This window comes from Herpailurus yagouaroundi, unplaced genomic scaffold (genome assembly GCF_014898765.1).
Source record: "Herpailurus yagouaroundi ecotype Mexico unplaced genomic scaffold, PumYag 254, whole genome shotgun sequence".
NCBI lineage: Eukaryota > Metazoa > Chordata > Mammalia > Carnivora > Felidae > Herpailurus > Herpailurus yagouaroundi.
The window spans coordinates 1,776,932-1,797,015 of NW_024412471.1; the positions used below are offsets into that span (position 1 = coordinate 1,776,932).

The following is a 20,084-nucleotide window of genomic DNA, read 5'->3' on the forward strand; positions in this document are numbered from 1 at the left end:
ATATGTGTGTATGTATGTGAGAGACACACACAGATGCATACACACACTATCATCTCTTCATGTGTGTGTCAGGAGTAAATTCTGTGAGTGGAAAAACATCTGTAGGTGTGATTTCTCCAGCAGAAAATCAAGTATCTACCCTGAGGGCCAACTTGCTGGAAAAGCAGGGTTGTCTCCCTAGGCCAAGTAGATATCCTGCCTTCTTGGCTTGATGCGCTGGTGCCAAGAAGCCACCAGGGCTGCCTCTGGGAGCAGACTTGTTGCTTCTGTGGGGGTGTGTAAGCAGGGCACTGGGAGCCCCTGTTCTTCACCACCCCCCCCCCCCCCCAACCCGTGTTGAGTCAGAAGTCCTGACCCTGCTGAATCTGGTGCTTCTCCCTGCTGGGCTAGGCCCAGGGTGGGGAAGGGTGGGCAGGGAGGGGGTAGCATTCCTCTGCTAATGGAAGTCCTAGGCTGGGCCACAAGGGAGGGCTGTGGTCACAGAAAGACTGAAAGCCAAGTGTGAGAGAGCCCCCATGAATCTGCATCTCTGAGCTCCTGACACACCATATTCTTTGGCTTTCCCTGTTTGGGATGGGAAGGGGATGAGTGCTATCTTGTCCTGGGGTTGAGATAGTTGCACTATCCTGGTGATTGCCCTTGACCACTCTCTGACACTTTTTCTGCCAGCTTCCCCAGCTTCTCACTTTCTTTGGAGGGATAGACTGGCAGAAGACATTCCTGGACCCCAGGAGTCAGGGAGAGGGGCCCCACTCCTACCCTCTGGGACCCCAGCCGGCCTTCTGAATCTTTAATCCTCAAAATGTCCCTGACAAGAGAAACTTCCTGCCAGTTTTCACTGACCAGTGTAGGGATGGGGCCCAATCTCCAGGTCTGTCTGTACCTTTGGCTTTAGATCTCAGTGAATGACAAGTTGGGCTCTAAGAGACAGCAGTCAGGGGACATGTCAGGTGTACTTCCCTACCTCCAATCTAGCTAAGCTAAGAATGTGGAAAGGAGGATCCAGAGATGTGCTAGCACATCTAGGCCTTTTACCTTGCTCCCTCTCCATTAAATTTTCTCTATCTTTTCTCCGGGATAAAAGTGTGTCGTACACATGGTCGTGTGGGTAAAGTTCCACTGTGGATAATTATGTTTAATTTTGTTCAGTTCAAAAAGGTTCCATCTCTTTAACTGATTAAATATTTATTCTGGCTAAGGTGGAGGGGGAAGGGGCAATGAATGCCCTCAGGAGCTGAGGCCTGGAGAGAGAGAGAGAGAGAGAGAGAGAGAGAGAGAGAGAGGGGAGAGAGAGTGTGTGTGTGTGTGTGTGTGTGTGTGTGTGTGAGAGAGAGAGAGAGAGAGAGTGCGAGAGAGAGAGAGAGATTGGGGGAAGGTGAAGCTGAAGCTCCTTTATTGTCAGTGCTGACCTCTGATTTCATCTGAGAGCAGTGACCAAGAGTGGGGACAAGAGGGTAAAGTCCTTGAGCTGGAATAATGACCCGTGACAGGCTGAGAGGGATTTCGCAAGTGCTTCTGTGGTGGGTGTGGGCGGAGCTGTTGGAAGAGCAGCCGGAGGACCAGCCCAGCTCAGCTGAGATCTGATCAGCCTTCAGCCAGTGGCACCAACTGGTGTCCAATTCACAGTGGAGAACAATCTCCCCACTCTCTTCCCTCCCTGGGTGGGAGGAGACCACCTTCCTTCTGTGTCAGCGCTTCATTCCAAGGCCAGCCTGAATACCACCACCTCTCTTCCCTCCTGGGAGGATGAGGGCTGGGAGCCTGGAAACTTCTGCCCTTGCCATCCTGCTGGCGTTCATTGCTGAGTCCCAGGACTGCCAGGTATTGTGTTGGTACCGGCATCACTGACGCTTCAGGACCATCTTGCTCTTAGCTCCAAGCAGCTGCTGTCCCCCTCGGAGCCACAGACAGTGGCTGTGTAGGATACGTCAAAGGAGGTCTGTATCCTCCCTCATTCTGGTATCCAAGTGGTTGGTCACTACCACCCTGATGATCCTTTCTCTAACAGTGGAGGAAAAGGTGGGGCGGCGGAGGAAGCAACAGCTTTTATTATCTGAGAGTATTTGTGATGGCTGTTCCCCTGCAGACTAGTTAGGGTTTTATTTTCTAGATGAGCCTTAGGAAGAAATAGTTCCTAGTCCCACCAGATGTCTTGGTCTGCTGTCACCATGGTCTGTCCCCCAATCCCTGATCCTTTGCAGCCTTGCTTTCACTTTATTTCTGAAAAGAGGCTTCAGTTAAGAGTTCTTCAGCCTTATTTGCTGGGATTGGATGTCTCAGCATGGGGTGTTAATCTTGTGTGTGATAGTTTGAGGTCCACTGATTGTCCTGGGGCTCAGCATCCTTTAGGGACATCATTTTGCTTTACTTCGGCCTCTTAATTTTCCCTAGGGACCTGTTACCTGGATGGGTTGTAGGGAAGGAGGAGGTAGGGTTCGCCTCAGCCCTGCAATCTGTTTTCGGGGCTTCCCTGACAGGGAAGCTTCCAGCTGTGGGTTGGCTTGAGGGATGGAGGGGGTAGCTGAAGAGTGGGATGGGGGAGGGTGCCTCCTTTACTCAGATTGTTGGTTACAGCCTCTAGGGCCAGATCCTGCCTGTCCTCCATGCTGGGGTAGCAACATGACCGGAAGACCCCAAGGTTCTTAGTTTTAGAGAATTGGGACTCCTGGGGGTTGTCAGCATCACCCTTCAGTTGCTAAAAACAGTAAATGTTAGAACTGGAAAGGCACCATGTTGCAGATGAAGAAGCTGATTTGTCCGAGGCCATTGGCCAGGACTGGAATCCAGGGCTTGAATCTCTGTCCCCTTCTCCTTTGTTACACCATGGAAACTTTCATCTCTCTTTTCCCCCATAGCTGCCCCCTGTGATGCCCTCTCCCTTCCCCCCTCCTCACTCAGGATGCTCCAGACCCTGTATGACTACTTCTGGTGGGAACGGCTGTGGCTGCCTGTGAACTTAACCTGGGCTGATCTAGAAGACCGGGATGGACGTGTCTATGCCAAAGCCTCAGACCTCTACATCACACTACCCCTGGCCTTGCTCTTCCTCATCGTTCGATACTTCTTTGAGCTGTGAGCATACTGCCCCTACCCCCATGCCTTCCTTGGCTGCCAGACACAGTGAAATTTCTCGCACTTCAAGTCCATCTCTTGCTGTTTAATTGGTGCTGGGTCCCGCTCTTCTGGCCACCCCAATCCCTGCCTACTGTGCACCCCCCCACTGATCCCTGCCTACTGTGTGCTCCCCACTAAAGGCAGCATTGTCTTCCTGAGGGTTCAGCACCCCCAGGCCCTCTCCTTCAATGGTCGTTTGTTCTCCCCCTCCCCGCTCCCGCCCGGTCACTTGTGAACACAGGCAGCTTTGTCAGCTCTGGGCAGCCCATGGAGGCCAGAGAGAGGGTTGCTGGGAAACTGAGGCCCAGGATAAAGTTGCCTGAGCTTGCAGTCCTTTCCCCTCCCAGTGTAGGGGCTACTGAGACACTGAGGTGCTTCCAGAGAGCCAGACACTTCTCACTCCTATCCCTTCCTCAGTTACGTGGCCACCCCACTGGCTGCCCTCCTGAACATAAAGGAGAAAACTCGACTGCGGGCACCTCCCAACCCCACCTTGGAGCATTTCTACCTGACCAGTGGCAAGCAGCCCAAACAGGTTTGAGCCGCAGACCCCAGCCTGGCAGTCACTGGGTGCTAAGGGGGGGAGAGCAGGGGGAGGGGGCAGGCTGCAGGGCCAACCCTGGTGGGTGAAGAGAGGAGAGGGCAGGGGTGCCGACCTAGCTTCTCACTGGGAGAGGGCGGGAGGGTGGGGGAGCCGAAGCCGAATGGTAATGGGGCTTCCTCATGACACCCAGGCAGAGGTAGAGCTCCTGTCACGGCAGAGCGGGCTCTCTGGCCGCCAGGTAGAGCGCTGGTTCCGGCGCCGCCGCAACCAGGACCGGCCCAGTCTCCTCAAGAAGTTCCGAGAAGCCAGGTAGGGGAGGCTGGGGCAGGAGAAGCTGGGCGGCAGAGGAAGCTCTGATGTATCTTGCTGGGAGGGGTGGGCCATGGCCCTGTGCGGGGAGAGGCTGTACCTAGGTGAACAGGTGAATTTGGTTATTAATGATACTGAGAGGATATCTGGGGGCACTTGGGGGTGGCTGGAGGGCTATGCCACTCTTCCAGTCCTTTCTGCTTCCTCTTGCAGCTGGAGATTCACCTTTTATCTGATCGCTTTCATTGCTGGCATGGCTGTCATTGTGGATGTGAGTGGGGATTAATGGGAGGTGGGAGTAGGCTCTCTAGCAAGGTGGGATGAGGCCACAGAACTTGGGTCCCTCCTCTTTTAACCTCTCACTGTCTGTCTGCAGAAACCCTGGTTCTATGACATGAAGAAGGTTTGGGAGGGATATCCCATACAGGTATGAAATGGGGTCCTGACTCATTGTATAGCATCAAGGTAGGACAGGACTAGGACACACACACCCTCGTGAAGAGAGGATCTCTGGAACACATGGCAGAAGGCACTGGAGTCGTGGTGCTAAAGCACTTTGGGCTAGAAGGGCTGGGTTTGGACAGGTGAGGCTCTTGGGACCTGCTGCTCCAGGGCCCCTTACCTTTCTTTCTCTCCGCTCTCCCAGAGCACCATCCCTTCCCAGTATTGGTACTACATGATTGAACTTTCTTTCTACTGGTCCCTGCTCTTCAGCATTGCCTCTGATGTCAAGCGTAAGGTGGGTCAGGGAGCTGTGCCATTAAGCCTAAAGAACCAAGATAAAACCCTGGGAGGAAGAGCCCCCGCTTTGACTTCTGGGTATTTGGATGGAGCTGTGGGTTGAGGGGCACAAAGGGGAAGGGGAGGTAGGAATAGTGGGGGCTGGGGAACAGTTAATAGTGCCCTGAAGCCTGCATCTTTCCTTCAGGATTTCAAGGAACAGATCATCCACCACGTGGCTACCATCATCCTCATCAGCTTCTCCTGGTTTGCCAATTACATCCGAGCAGGGACTCTGATCATGGCTCTTCATGACTCTTCTGACTACCTGCTAGAGGTCAGGCTTCCTGGGCCATTTCTTCAAACCTAGAGACTCTGGTGCAGGTTCTCCCATCCCTCTCCCTTTTTTGCAGGGGGGGGGGGTGGGGGGGGTGGTGGGGGGGGTGGTGGTGGTGGTGGTGGTGCTGTTGACGTTCCTGGGACCAAGGAAGCGGGGGGCACAGAGCCAGCATGTGTATGAACATATATGGGAGAGTCAGGAGCCTGTGATGATGGATGGGGCTATCTATGCAGTCAGCCAAGATGTTTAACTATGCGGGATGGAAAAACACCTGCAACAACATCTTCATCGTCTTCGCCATTGTCTTCATCATCACCCGACTGGTCATCCTGCCCTTCTGGTGAGTAGGAGGCCAGAGGACACTCCTGTCCTCGAGGAATCAGGAGTCTTGCCTCTCCCTGCCCCTCCTCTGTGTGTTTACAATTCCCTCTACTTTCCTACTGCAGGATCTTGCACTGCACCGTGGTGTACCCACTGGAGCTCTACCCCGCCTTCTTTGGCTACTACTTCTTTAATTCCATGATGGGAGTGCTACAGCTGCTACATGTCTTCTGGGCTTACTTCATTCTGCGCATGGCCCACAAGTTCATAACTGGAAAGGTGAATGCTCTGTAGGCCCCACTACCTTCAACTCTAGAAACTGCCCAAACTCCCTCCCGTACCAGCAACCTGCTAAGAGACTACCATGGGGCCCTGGGTAAAGCAGGACAAGCCTGCTGAGAGAGGCATTTCTTGGGGGTTTGAGGACAGCGAGTAACCCTTCTTATCCCTTCCACAGCTGGTAGAAGATGAACGCAGTGACCCGGAAGAAACCGAGAGCTCAGAGGGGGAGGAGGCTATAGCAGGGGGAGGAGCAAAGAGCAGGCCACTAGCCAACGGCCACCCCGTCATCAGTAACAACCATCGTAAGAATGACTGAACCATTGTTCCTGCTGCCCCTCAGATTAATGCGTAAAGCCAAGGAACTAGTCCCTCCTCCCCACAGGGCCACTTTGAGCCCTGGGGGCTGGGGAGGGGGGCTGGGAAGCAGAAAGCAAGGAGAAAGTTCTTCTGTGTCCCAGCCCCCTGCTTCTTTGTCACCCAGTTGCCTTTAAACCAAATTCGAACCAGCCAATCCCCAGGTAGAGGGGAGGCTGGTACATCCTTTGTTAGAGGGGGACGGACTTCTTTTCCTCTCTTTTTTTCAAGGTGTACTGTTGTTTCTGAGGCCCTTCCTCAGCTCTGGGGGTGGGGGTTACAACTCACATTCCTTATTCTTCAGAATTTGGCCCCAGCTGTTTGCCTCTGACCCCCTGACCTCCAGAGCCAGGGTCGTGCCTTACTGTGCCACCTGTGGGCCTCATTCTGCCAAAGATGGACCAAGGCTCACCTTTCTAGGCTCCCTAACTTGGGCCAGAAACCAAAGCTGAGCTTTTACTTTTTTCCCTCCAAAGACACAAATGAATTGAGTGTAGGAGGGTACATATGACCCCTGCCCTACCTCTGCCAAAAAGGAGGAGCCACACTGGGACTGTTCGGCCGGTCTACGTGTCACTTCTCTGCCAGCTCTCTCTAGTCACAGGTCCAAGATCTTACTGCCTCCTTTCTTTGGCCTCTTTCCCTAGGCTAGCTGGTTTGGAATAGAATGGCAACTAGTTCTAATTTTTATTTATTAAACATTCGGTGTTTTGGTTTTCAAGCCAGAATTACAGCTAGCACCTGGCATTTGAGCAGAGGGACCACTTCAGACCAAAATGTACTGTTAATGGTGTTTTGTTTTTTTTTTAATTAAAATATATTAAAGATGAAAACATGGCAACAAGTGTCTGAGACTAGCAGGAACTGCGAAGGGGGATCAACTAAATAAACTAAGGTAGTCTTCCTCATGGTTATGTGATGTTTTCATTTTTAAATTTCATATGGCAAATAAGAAAAAGCCAAGGTAGGGAGGGTAAGAGATTAATGACAGCTGCACCTTGGGAAGGGTGGGGGGGGTGGAAACAGTGCTGTTCCAGACAGACCCAGAGCTAGAAGTGTGGGGACCGAGAAAGAGAAATCAAATCACAATCTTAGTTTTAACATCTTGTTAAAAGACGTTCAAGAAACCATACAAATGAAGGATAGTAAATGCACAGCCCTCATTCCAGGAATAAAGTCTGTCAGAAGCATGGACACTTGAACACACACAGGCTGGGAGGGAGGAGTAACAGGAGGACCGACGGATGTCAGGCCCAGGTTGGTGTGGTGACCTCTCCCCACCCCTGGCGCTTCAGGAGGTGGAGGAGGGACCTTGCCTGCTAGCACCACATTGGAAGGGACCTCCTGATCCAGAGCCCCCATTTCTACCTACTAGGAGCCGGGGGAGGGGCACGACTGGAGGCAGGGTCAGAGTCGGAGAGTCAGGAAGACCCAGTTCCTGAGGAAAGGATGCTTTGGGAAGGGTTCGGGACGTTGAGAAGAAGGCTGTCCTCTAAAGAAGCCGCCCCCTGCATTCAATGGCCCCGCAGCAGCACAGCAGCTCCTTGCCTTCCACACTGCCCACCTCATAGTTGTAGTCCCAAGTCAGCTCAGTCCCGGCCCGGATCCTCCTGGACAGGAAGGAAGGGACAGGTTCGGTGAAGGCAGCCCATCACCAGGTGCACGCGGCGCTGGAGCACAGACAGAATGCTGCTCTTCCCTCCCACCCCCTCCCCGATCCCCTCTTACTTGCTGGCAAAGAAGGCCACCCAGGGGAAGCGAAGATCGTGAGTGTCCACAAAGACATTCTGGACAAACAGGTTGGGGCTGCAGCTGTGCTGTGGGTTTAAGGACAGGATGCATAAGATACAAGGAAACAGAACCTGGCTTTGTGGGGTAAGCAGGAGTTGGATAAAATATGCCATGTGCTCCTCCCCATCACAGTGGAGTTTTAAAAGAAAGCTACCTCTTTAAGATGCTCGAGATCAAGAATTGCTGACAAGAAAAGGTGGGTTTATACAGTTAAAAGAACTGTTCTTTTGTTAAAAGAACAAAAAATTTGACGATGGTACGATAATCCAGCATCTAGAGGTGAGGGGGAGGGGGGGTCTCACATTGAGGTAGCGGCCCAGGTTGCCTTCGAGCTTGGCGTCGATGATGTAGCAAGACTCCTCCCCATCGTAGAACTGGCGTGTGTTCTTACGGACAGGTGCGCTCTCCCCCTTTTCCACAGATGCCATGTTGGTTGATTTAATGGCAATCCCATGGGTTGACTTAAGAGCAAAGCCCCGGGTTGATTTTACTGCCACCTGGCGCTTTGTTGGACCTGGACAGGAAGGAGAACGGGCTTAGGCCCTATCCCATTTTGCGACATTCCACCCCCCCCACCCCCGTTTCCATCCCACCCACTGCACTGCAGGAATACCGGTTAGCTGGGCCCTTGGGGCAAAGATCCTAACGGGCAGTTTTTTCAAGCAGGATTACATCTGTTGGGTAAAGCTGAGAGGAAAGAGTAGGGAAGTGGAAAGGAGAGAGGAAGGGGATGCGTCGAACAGTTGAGCTGGGAGTCAGAAAACCCTCCCAGACATGTGTCAACTCTTAAGATCTGAATTTTTTCCTCCTACTTCCTTAGCTTCCTTAAAAAAGCCTCTATCCCAACTTTCCGATCGTTCCTTCCTACCACCCCCAACATTCTAGACTACCAGACATGTTCTTCTTGTCCTCAAAGTCATCTGCTTCAGAGCCAGAGGAGATGGTCTGGATATCATCGCTGTCCACTGCTGTGGCTGAAGTCTGGCCGGTGGTAGGCTTCCGGCTAGTCCCACTTTCCCCCTCGCTTTCTGTGCTGCTGGACAGTGTTAAGACATCCTGGAAAACAGAAGAGTGAGAAGAAAGAAGAGTAAATGGTGAGGACCCACTCAAGTTCTCGCTCTTCCTATGGTCAGGCAGGAAGAGGCTAAGACTACAGCAAGAGAAAGATTAGCCGCTGGGCAAAGAAAGACAAGGCAGGAAGTCACAGCCAAAGAAATAAGAAGGGATATACTGGGAATTATCATCAAGGACCTGAGGAGGTGAGGGGAATATTCCTCAGACTCAGCGCCAAACACAAGGCTGGGGGAGGTACAGCTTGAGGAACAAGGTCACTTACATCAGCGTTGGACTGAGCAGAGGCCATGAGTCGTCGGCTCTGATGCATACTAGTCTTACTAGGTGGGCGGCGAAGTCCTTCAAGTTTCATGGGAGAAGGATTGTAACCATAATTTCGAGAGCTTTCAGTGATTCTAAAGGGAGGGGAAGGAATAAGAGGGGATCAGATTACTGGCTGTTTCTTAGGCTTTTTTTTTTTTTTTTAACATTTATTTATTTTTTTAAGAGAAAGAGAAAGAGCACGAGTGGGGGAGGGCAGAGAGAGAGGGAGACACAGAATCTGAAGCAGGCTCCAGGCTTTGAGCTGTCAGTGCAGGGCCTGATGCGGGGCTCAAACCCACAAACCATGAGATCATGACTTGAGCTGAAGTTGGACGCTTACCCAACTGAGCCACCCAGGTGCCCCTTTAAAAAAAATTTTTTTTTAACATTTATCCATTTTTTTTAAGAGAGAGAGACTGAACATGAGTGGGAGAGGGCAGGCTTCTTTTACAGGCTTGAGAGAAGACAGATTTGGAAACAGGTCAGAAACAGCAGCACTTACAAGGACATCTTGTTTCGGTCATCGGGGTCCTGGAAAAGAGCAAGTGAAGGGTTAGATGTTTTCATGGCGCTGGGTGACAGATCCAACAATCAGAGTTCATCTCAGATGACCTCTAAAGACATCGGCCAGTGAGAAGTACACTAAAGAGATTCCTCTGCAGCTCAACAGTAACAATTGTGTTCTCATCAGGACACCCCCCTGAGAAGGGTTCTCTAAATCTTCCCAATGACAGACCATAACACACTCAAGGCAAACACCGTGGGCAGATTTTACAAGGACAAGAGTTCACCACCTGTGTTAAGTTTCAACATCATTAAAAATACATCTATAATCAATTCTTGGTTTTTAACTCTAACAAAAAACAGCAATGTTGTAGATAACTTGACATAACACTAAGTTAAAAAAAAAAAATTACTTATAAATCCTTTACTTCGGAATGAACCAGATACTTTCGCCCCCCAGCAGATTGATTTAAAAAATAATTTGGGGGGCGTCTGGGTGGCTCAGTCAGTTAAGCATCTGACTTCGGCTCAGGTCATGATCTCGTAGTTCATGAGTTCGAGCCCCGCGTCGGGCTCTGTGCTGACAGCTCAGAGCCTGGAGCCTGCTTCCGATTCTGTGTCTCCTCTCTCTCTGCCCCACCCCCATTTGTGGTCTCTTTCTCTCTCTCTCTCTCTCTCAAAAATAAACGTTAAATTAAAAAAAAATAAATAAAAATTAAAAAATAAAAATTAAAAAATAAAAAAATAATTTGGTTCTTGGGTGCCTGGGTGGCTCAGTCAGTTGGGCGTCCGACTTCAGCTCAGGCCATGATCTCACAGCCCAGTCCGTGGGCTCAAGTCCCGTGTCAGGCTCTGTGCTGACAGCTCAGAGCCTGCTTCAAACTGTCTCCCTCTCTCTCTCTGTCCCTCCCCCATTCGTGCTCTATCTCTCTCAAAAATAAACATTAAAAAATAAAAATAAAAAAATAATAATTTGGTTCTTTAAGCACCAGGAATGTGTTGGGTGCAGGGGGAAGATAATCAGGTTTGCCACAGAAATAAACATCCAATAAATGATCTACACGTGAAGAATCAGTGTGCCATGTCAAGTTGTTCCATTACCAAAGTTCTACAAAAGCTCCCGCTCTGAGTCTTCTGCCACCACTTACCTCTTTCTTGGCCTGCTTGAGATCTCCCTCATCCTTGAAGCCCAGCCCTGAGGTGGAGGCCTTCTCAGCCTCCCCTCTGCCTCCCCCAGCCCGGCCTTCCCCACCTTCGCTAGTCTTGAAGGATGAACGGCTATCAGAGTCAGCAAAGCCACCTTCACTGACACTATTGCAGCTCAACCATGAGGCCACCTTATTCTTGGGTGTCTCTTCAGAGGAAGGCGGATTGCAGCCACCCCCAGGGATCGCTGGAGGGACAGGAATATGGGGGGGCCCAAGGTCTGGGGGGCGGGAGTCCTTGGAAGCCGTCTCAGACAGTCCGTTCTCCTTTTGGCCCCGGGTCTGCCTCCGGGTAGCATAGCTGCGCCACACAGAGCTGGTACTGAAGTCCTCATCTTTACAGAAGTTATCATCGGAACTGTCGTCATTGGACTCTTCGGGATCCTCTGTACCGCTGTTGCCATCTTCCTGGTCCTTCAAGTCCACCCCGCTGCTGTCGGACGAACAGGGGGCATCACTCTCATATCCTTCCTTGAAGTTCTCCACACTCTCGATATGGTCCAGATTGGCAAAGTACTCATCACCCATCTCCAGGCCCTCCTTGTCCGCAAAGTCATCTGTCAGGATCTTGCCTGGGAATGAAGAGAATTAAAGGCCTTCTAGGGTTATGAGGATCTTTTAGAGAGTGTAGGGGTCCTTCCCACAATACCTAGCCCAGCAGCACACAGTCAAAAACACCTCCATCATGGGCTCTCCCTTGTCTCTGACGATGCCCTCCTCCTCGGGGTCGTCACGAGAGGCTGGGGAGCTTTACTCTGGTTTCAAATCCTGCCCTCTCTACCATCCCTTTCTGCCTCTTCACTTGGTTTACCAAAAGGGCGTCTGCAGCTATGCTGAAAGCCTCTGGGTGGAGGAGGGTGATGTGGGATAAAATGACGTACTGGACTCTGCTCCCACATCCCTCGTCTGAAAAATCCTCTGTCCACTTTCACCCCTTTTCTTGCTTGTCCTTCTGTCCCTCCCTGGTCCACCCCGACAGGCACATCACTTGTCATGTTCTTTACAGAAGAATATCATGGCCTCCTCTTACTCCCAAGTTCTCGTGTCAAGCATTTTATTCTCATTCACCCTCTCTCTGATTCAATTCCCCGTGGTGTCCTAACCCCAGGGGCAACTCTTTCATCACCAACCTGCATAAATACAGACGAAGGATCCTTTGGCAATGTCATCCAAGCAGCGAATACCCCAGCCCTTGTTCTGTGTCTTGAATAGCTGTAGCCGAACCTGGAGTCCGTGCTGCACCAACCGGTTTGTGCACATGTTTGGGTCACATTTACAACGTTTGTTACACTCATAAACTCTGGGAGGAAGTTACAATAAAATCAGTCATAATGTGATCACTAGAACATCCACGCAGTCCTGTTAATTGTAACAGAACTGTTACGACTCTTGAGGTATCATCACTTATTAGGTAATGATCTAAGTGAGTGAATTTACTGAACTGTTTATGCTCTTTGATTCATCTGGGAATATAGCCCAAGGAAGTAATTCAGAACAGGGGAAAGTGATTTATACAGGTATTTATGGCACTAGTAACAGTGAATACCAGAATGTCTACTGCCTGGAGAAAAGCCAAGCAAACTGATGTGAATACAGGTTAAGAGCCATTAAAATCAGTAGACAGGCAGGGCACCTGGGTGGCTCAGTCAGTTAAGTGTCCGACTTTGGCTCAGGTCATGATCTCCACAGCTTGTGAGTTTGAGCCCTGCATCAGGCTCTGTGCTGACAACTCAGAGCCCAGAGCCTGCTTCAGATTCTGTATCTCCCTCTCTCTCTGGCCCTCCCTTGCTCACGCTCACTCTCTCTCAAAAATAAACATTAAAAAAAAAAATATCAGTAGATAAGCTACATCAATGTGCAGAAATAGATATATAAAATAAAGATATGTGAGGAAAGCGGAAACCAGTATGACAGATCCTGAAAGAGACTAAAGAGAAGGAGTTGGAACAAACGTTCATGGGGCTCTTCTGGTAAAGCTGATTTTCATTCTTTTATTTCATGAACATTTACTAAACACCAAGAGCTGTGCTACATACTGCAAACCTGACAATGGAAAAAAAAAATCACAATCTTTCCTCTCAAGGAGCTCATATTCTATCAAGTTTAAGGAAGTGCACAGTTTATTTAAAAAATAAATTACTGGGGCGCCTGGGTGGCGCAGTCGGTTAAGCGTCCGACTTCAGCCAGGTCACGATCTCGCGGTCTGTGAGTTCGAGCCCCGCGTCGGGCTCTGGGCTGATGGCTCGGAGCCTGGAGCCTGTTTCCGATTCTGTGTCTCCCTCTCTCTCTGCCCCTCGCCCGTTCATGCTCTGTCTCTCTCTGTCCCAAAAATAAATAAACGTTGGAAAAAAAAAATTTTTTTTTAAATAAACTACTGAAGTTAGTACCAATTTTTCTGCTCCATCTACTTTGCTCAGTGTTAGGACTTTACTTATTTTCTTGATAAGGAGATTTAAGGGAAACATCTACTTTTGGCAAGATGACACCAGTATAATTACAGAGGTGATGACATTAGTCCTATCCCTTTGGACAAAGATGGTAAGAACAACTTCTGGTCACTGAACATTTACTTTGCGTTTGGCATTATGCTTTACATACTCTATCCTACTCTATCCTCAAAGCAGCCCTATAAGAGTGTTAAATTTTTAACTTAAAAAATTAACTACAAAGTGGGGCGCCTGGCCAGCTCAGTTGGCAGAGCACACAACTCAATCCCGGGGCTGTGATTTTGAGCCCACACTGGGTATAGACGCTACTTTAAAAAAAAAAAAAACAACACAAAAACCTACAAAAGCATAATATACACAGAAGTACCCAACTGTTCATGTACATGTTTACAGCTCAATGAATCTTCACAAACTGAACATACCATGTCACTAGCAACTTATCAAGAAACAACTTTGTTAGGTCCCTTAAAACCTCAGTGGGGATGGGGGTGTTCATGGTCTTATCCTCTGTTTACACCTAATAAAACAAGATCAGCTAAGAATGGAAAAGTGAGGATTTGGACTTAGGTCTAATCACCACCATAGGAAACTTTCAGAGTAGCTACACTGAATATCATTCAACAAAATTTGAGTGATTACTATGTGCCAGGCCCTGGGTAAGCTGGCTACATGGTGAACAAGACCGGTCCCCATCCTCGTGGAGCTTATGTGCTAAAGGGAAAAAACAGAAAAGCAAGTCAAAACATAAATGAAAGCAGCCCAGCTGGTATAAAGAATACAAACAGGGTGCTCAACGAGAGAATTAAGGGAGTGAAAACGACCTAGTTTTAGAATGACCAAGAAAGGTCTCTTTTGAGGAGGTGCGATTAAAGCCGAGAGCTCAAGGTTAAAGAAGATAACCATGCAAAGAACAGAGGGTGGATGGCAAGCAGAGGGCACAGCATGTACAAAGGCCCTTGAGGTAGGCTGGCACACACTGGGCAGACTGGATCCAGGAACTAAAGAGTATCAGTGTGGCTGGAACAATTTTGGAGGGAGAGAGATACGAAGGGGCCAGATAGCACAGGGTCTTGTGACCCAAGATTAACAGTTAGAATGAAATCTACAGCACAATGGGAAGCTATTAAAGTTTCAGGCAGGGAAGTGATGTATTATTTGTGGTTATATGAAAATATTTTTATGAAACATTTCAAACAGGAAAAAGATACAATGAACGTTCATCCACTGCCCAGCATTAGCAAATCTAAACACCACTGGAAGATTCAAATTTTTTGATTATAATTAAAACATACATGATACAGTGATGCAGCTAAAGCTAATTAACTGTCTTTTCCTTTGCTTCATTTGCAATTTGCATTCAGCACGAATTCATCTGACTTCCCTGGTAGCCTCGGTCTCCTGCGAAGATGCTCAGACATACCAGGTTTCCTACCAAACCCATCTTCCCAGAGCTTCCCTCCCAACTGGGGCTGCCCTGCTCACACTGGCCGCGGTGTCCAGGGCATGGCTGTCAGCCTGGAAGCCCCCTTCACTCCACCGTCTGTGGGATTCCCCCTCAATCCTCTTTTGAGGTAGAGCCTCTCTTTCCTGGATCAGCATGCTTTCTTCTCTCTTGACTTTCCCCCTTATTTTGGCAAACAATTCCAGTAACTTTCTGAGAAAGGGAATAATGGACGATTTTGAGGTATTTCATGTCTAAAAAATGCCTTTAGCTTACTTTCACACTTAAAACTGCTGGCCTGGGGTTTAGAACTCTAGGTTAGAAATAATTTCCCCTTAGAATTCTGAAAAGAGTCCTTAATTTCCATCTAGCTCCCAATGTCATTTTGAGAAGGCTGAAGATATTCTGAGTCTTTATTTTTGTGGTCTACTTCTCTTCTCTAGAAGCTTTTAGGACTTTTTTTGTCTTCAGTGTTCTGTGGACACAATGATTACATTTTATTATCCTGTGTTTTAGTGGGGCTCTGTTTTCATCCTTTATGCCGGGATGTGACTGGCATTTTCCATTTGGAAACATTTCCCATTTTCCACTATGTGAAAATTTCTGAATTACTTCATTGATGTTTTTCTTCTCCTGTTCTGTTAATTATGTATCCTGAACACAGGTTTGTTAGTTTCCATGTTCACATATAACCATTTTACCAAGTTTTACCCCACTCTTTCATTGTCTTCCTCTTTCCCTTACATGCTGGCTTCACCTCCTCTGCTCAGTCTTTAGAGGGCCCAGGGCTTATCTCTTCTGTTATCAATATTCTCTCTGGGTGAACTCATCCAGGCTTTATGTACCACCCCTGTGTTCAGGATTCCGAATTCTTTTTTTTAATGTTTATTTTTTTTTTGAGAGAGAGACACACACAAAGTGTGAATGGGGGAGGGGCAGAGGGCGATAGAGGGAGACACAGAATCCGAGAGATCCAAAGCAGGCTCCAGGCTCCAAGCGGTCAGCACAGAGCCCGACTCGGGGCTCGAACTCACAAATGGTGAGATCATGACCTGCCCGAAGTTGGACACTTAACAGACTGAGCCACCCAGGTGCCCGATTCCTAATTCTTTATGTCCAGCCCTTATGCTTCTCTCCAGAAACCTCACTGCCTTCCTGACATTTTCTCCTTGGATTGCCTAGGAGGCACTGCAAACACAACACGGCCAAAAGATGAGTTTCAACCAGATTACCACTCCCCTAGCCTTCTATCTTAATAAAAAGCACCAACACCCACTTTGTTGCCCCACTATAAAGTTTAGAGGATTTGTCCTAGATTCTGCTGCTTCCCTCCCAGTCCAGTCAATCTATCAAGTTCTGGAGCTCTATGTCCAAATGCATCCCAAATCTACCCTCTTTTTAAAAAAAAATGTTTGTTTCTTTATTTCGAGGGGGGAGAAGAGGAGTAGAGAGAGAGGGAGAGCAAGAATCCCAAGCAGGCTCTGCACTGTCAGAGCAGAGACCAACATGGGGTCGAACCCACAAACCGTGAACTCATGACCTAAACTGAGATCAAGAGTCAGATGCTTAACTGAGTCACACAGGCCTCCATCAAATCTACCCTCTTTCGTCTCCACTGCCACGTGTACTCTAGTAAAGCCCCAGCAACCACTGCTTCTCACCTGTATTCCCATAATTATCTCCTAAGTGGACTTCCTAATTTTACTTTTGCTGCCCTAAGCCCTAGTCTCTATACAGAAGCCACAGTAACCTTCAAAAGGTAGATGGAATCAGGGCGCCTTGGTGGCTCAGTCAGCTAAGCATCGACTGCTGATATCAGCTCGGGTGATGATCTTGCTGTTGTGAGATCAAGCCCCTCACTGGGCTCTATGCACTGGGTGTGGAGCCTGCTTGGGATTCTCTCTCTGCCCCTCCCCTGTTCTCTCGCTCTCAAAATAAAATTTAAAACATTAAAAAAAAAGGCAGATGGGATCATTTGCCTGCTTAAAATTCTCAAACAACTTCCTAGCGCACCATGAATTTGGTTCTAATTTTTTTTTTTTTAATATTTATTCATTTTTGAGAGTGAGAGAGACAGACCATGAGCAGGGGAGGGGCAGAGAAAGAGGGAGACACAATCTGAAGCCAGCTCCAGGCTCTGGGCTGTCAGCACAGGGCCCGACGCGGGGCTCGAACTCACAGACTGTGAGATCATGACCTGAGCTGAAGTCGGACGCTTAACCGACTGAGCCACCCAGGCGCCCCGGTTTTAATTTTTATTCTGATATACAAAAGTCCTATATAATCAGGTCTCTGCTTACTTCTCTCTGAACAGATCTCACTTCCCAGAGTAACTGCAGTCTGTTAGGATATACACACACTATGAAGTTAAGATCATCTTTAACTGCAATTGCTAGATTCTATTCAATCTTATGTCTTCATTTCAAGGAAAGTCTGAGGAAGAAACGTGTTGGAAATTCAGTAAATAAGGTTTAACTGATAAAATACCTGGTTTCGGTTACTCTATTTTTGGTTCCAATGTTTAGAAATGTCTCTGAAGTGCTTTGCTTTCCCCTACTTACCCTGTGGGCAGACACTCTTCTAGTCTCTTGTACTGGTAGCCAGAATTAGGGTTGATCTGGCCGCCTGGGGTACAGGCTGTGGCCTGGATAGTTAGCTGATGACAGGCACACTTGGACCTGAGTAAGACAGAAGGGGACAACGGCTAGAGCCGTGAGGCTTCCTTTAGAGGTAGGAAGTACTACAGAAGCGCAGGGAGGTGGTAGTGAAGTTTCCTTTTCTTCTGTCATACATATAAATGAATAAGGAAAAGACAAGAAAACACAGCAGAGTGAGAATAAGACAAAATGAAACCAATGGCAATTGAAAGCACGATGGGAGGGACACAAAGGAAAAAGGAGAATCAGAGAAAGAAAAACACAGGACACAGGTACCCAGGATCATGCAATGGGGGGCCAAGTTAGACTCCAGCCTTCCCGGCAGGAGCTCCGGCTAAGGGAGGAAGTAAAGGGGTGGGGGGGAAGGAATGCAGATATAAGACAAAGGAAGAGATGGAGAGAAAAGGCAAAGATAATGAAGTTGGGGACAGGGTCAGCAACTACCCTCCCAACTCACTTGTCACGGCACCCATCCTTGCAGTCACAGCCGACCAGAAATTCTGGGCCTGTGTTAATGAAAACACCCTTGCCAGGGATTCGTTCCTTACTATAGGCCACCTGGGGTGGGGGGGTTGTGTCAATCTCATTGACACAGGATAGGGGGACATCTTCCTTCCCATAGGTGATGTCCAGAATGTAGTAAAAAGGTTTATAGGGCTGAAACTTGCGGTCCACAAGAACATATGGATCCAAACAGAACATCTCCAGGAAGAGGAAGTCACAGCCAGTCTCAAAAAGATAGCGTTCAATCTCCTGCATTGTCCGAAGGCAGAGGCCACAGGGTGTCTTATAGATCACGTGAAAGCCCATCTTGCGGTTAACTCGGCGACGGGCTGTCATCCGCCGGAAGTCATAGAGCAGCGGGACCAGCAGTGGGTTCTTGCCCCGGTACTGTGCACTTCTCATAGGTCTAACTCGAGACAGACACGTATAGCTGCACACATGAGGTAAATAGAAGAGCTTCTCCATGGGGGCACGGTAGGAGGGCTCCGCTGGGGCCCGTTCTAACATGCCATGGAAGGCTGGGGGCACGGGAGGTGCTGGGGGCGCTGCTGGGGCAGAGGCTGTTGGGCCTAAAGGTGATCTGCAAATGACACGCAAGAGATCAGGTAAGACAGCAACAGGACCTCCCTACTGCGTACGGACCCCTGAAGCTGGCTAACCCATGTGTCTCCCAAACAGCTGTGCTCTTGAAGCTGTCAGGTTTCCCGTCGCTTCACCAAACCTGGACAATGAAGGGCCCCGGTTACTCCTCACTGACTGAGAATATCTCTACCTCAACAGTGCACCTTTTTTCCTAACACGTTTTTGGCCTGTGAATTATGGAAGTAGAGTCTAGTCTTCTACCAATGCTTTTTCCCCTTTTGTGTGTCCTACAGATATCTTTACTAATTCCTGTGATTCAAAGAAAGAGGCAATAGTGATCCCTTTCTATTGTACCAATGATGATGCCACATTCAGTGACAAGTTTTAACAAATGACTTTCTAGTGATTCCTTATTTCTTGGCACTTAGTTCCTAATTCAATTATTTTACATTCTGTTTCCAGGTTAAAGCTTTCCTTTCAAGTTCAAACTCCTCACCTTATAACCTTAACTAAGCACCTTGGAGCCAAGTAACGTCTCCTACAGTGACCATCTAGTCCACACTGCCACCTCCCCACAGAGAGCCTGGGAGTTTCTCACCTATATGTCTGGTTGCTCCCAGGTTTCCCAGCAGGAACATTTTCACTGAGTGCAGGAGATGTAGGGGAGGAATGACCAGAGCCCACAGATCCTGGTCGGAAGGATGTGCTCTTTTTGGCTACCTGCTTCCGAGATTGGGCAAGCTGACTTTCCAAGCTGCTAGGAGATCAGACATCATACAGTAAAGGATATGGAAATGCAATATGGAAGAAACTAGCAAATAAGAAAAAATGTCACTCACTCGTCACCTGCCTGCGGGGACACAGGGGGAGCAGGGGGGGCAGGGGGAGCGGGGGGGGCGGGGGGAGCAGGAGGGGCTGTAGGCTGTGGGGGCTCCGTTGGCTTGAACTGGGTCCCAGTACTGGTCAGATCCTGGGTGTACTGGACCACAGGGCCTTTGCTCCTCACAGCACCTATAGAGGAAAAACGTATTGACCACTGAAGATGACATCTGCGTCATATATATTCATGCACACATGTTCTCAGTTTACATAATGTGAAAAAGTAGCAACATTCTGAGTGTTAAGACCCTCGGTTCTCATGATTTACACCAAAGAGTGAAAATACTGGCATAGGCTGGCTTTGACTCAAATAATACTTTATCTTCCTGCCCCAAATGATTTACGTTAGTAATTATGTTACACTTTGGTGAAAGCTTATAAAAACATATTCTTTGATCAACTCATGTTATCAGGAAAACTCAACCAGAAAGTATGCCAGGAACATGTGAAAACAAAAGCGCTTTTGGCTTTAAAAAAAGTCCACGGATAACATACAAAGCAGTTATCCTCGTGTGGACAAGGGCAACTACTACCACCTCTACCCCTAACCTAAGCCAGTCGTTTCAGATCTGTATGGGGTCGTTTAGAAAGAATCAGAGCCACGGCGTATGGGGGCAGCACCACAAACCCATCGCCACAACTGGAAACAACTCAGGGCACAGGTCCCGTTTCCAGGGAGTCATAGTGTCATGCTGGTAAACAAAGAACACCTT

At 48.7% G+C, this 20,084-nt stretch overlaps 2 protein-coding genes across 5 annotated transcripts in view; one reads left to right on the forward strand and one right to left on the reverse strand.

The window, feature by feature from the left end:
* The window catches only part of CERS2 (ceramide synthase 2), a 12,428-nt gene extending 5,536 nt beyond the window's left edge, over positions 1 to 6,892 (forward strand). The window contains exons 1-11 of one of the 3 annotated variants that reach the window (XM_040461143.1): positions 1,354 to 1,821; positions 2,856 to 3,072; positions 3,532 to 3,649; positions 3,849 to 3,967; positions 4,181 to 4,238; positions 4,344 to 4,394; positions 4,614 to 4,706; positions 4,896 to 5,024; positions 5,261 to 5,367; positions 5,474 to 5,627; positions 5,806 to 6,892. In XM_040461143.1, the coding sequence (XP_040317077.1) occupies positions 2,900 to 3,072; positions 3,532 to 3,649; positions 3,849 to 3,967; positions 4,181 to 4,238; positions 4,344 to 4,394; positions 4,614 to 4,706; positions 4,896 to 5,024; positions 5,261 to 5,367; positions 5,474 to 5,627; positions 5,806 to 5,946 (1,143 nt within the window). In that variant the 5' untranslated portion in view covers positions 1,354 to 1,821; positions 2,856 to 2,899 and the 3' untranslated portion in view covers positions 5,947 to 6,892. Of the gene's footprint in view, positions 1 to 1,353; positions 1,822 to 2,855; positions 3,073 to 3,531; positions 3,650 to 3,848; positions 3,968 to 4,180; positions 4,239 to 4,343; positions 4,395 to 4,613; positions 4,707 to 4,895; positions 5,025 to 5,260; positions 5,368 to 5,473; positions 5,628 to 5,805 lie in introns of those variants that run through there. The other 2 variants (XM_040461144.1, XM_040461145.1) reach the window with 2 other exon arrangements.
* Positions 6,893 to 7,075: 183 nt separating this feature from the next.
* The window catches only part of SETDB1 (SET domain bifurcated histone lysine methyltransferase 1), a 34,633-nt gene continuing 21,624 nt past the window's right edge, over positions 7,076 to 20,084 (reverse strand). The window contains exons 11-22 of one of the 2 annotated variants that reach the window (XM_040461142.1): positions 19,332 to 19,503; positions 19,091 to 19,249; positions 17,864 to 18,490; positions 17,311 to 17,427; positions 11,992 to 12,161; positions 10,805 to 11,433; positions 9,655 to 9,683; positions 9,112 to 9,244; positions 8,666 to 8,831; positions 8,078 to 8,289; positions 7,713 to 7,801; positions 7,076 to 7,594 (exon numbers count right to left, since the gene is read on the reverse strand). In XM_040461142.1, coding sequence (XP_040317076.1) covers positions 7,477 to 7,594; positions 7,713 to 7,801; positions 8,078 to 8,289; positions 8,666 to 8,831; positions 9,112 to 9,244; positions 9,655 to 9,683; positions 10,805 to 11,433; positions 11,992 to 12,161; positions 17,311 to 17,427; positions 17,864 to 18,490; positions 19,091 to 19,249; positions 19,332 to 19,503 — 2,621 coding nt within the window. In that variant the 3' untranslated portion in view covers positions 7,076 to 7,476. Of the gene's footprint in view, positions 7,595 to 7,712; positions 7,802 to 8,077; positions 8,290 to 8,665; positions 8,832 to 9,111; positions 9,245 to 9,654; positions 9,684 to 10,804; positions 11,434 to 11,991; positions 12,162 to 17,310; positions 17,428 to 17,863; positions 18,491 to 19,090; positions 19,250 to 19,327; positions 19,504 to 20,084 lie in introns of those variants that run through there. The other variant, XM_040461141.1, reaches the window with a different exon arrangement.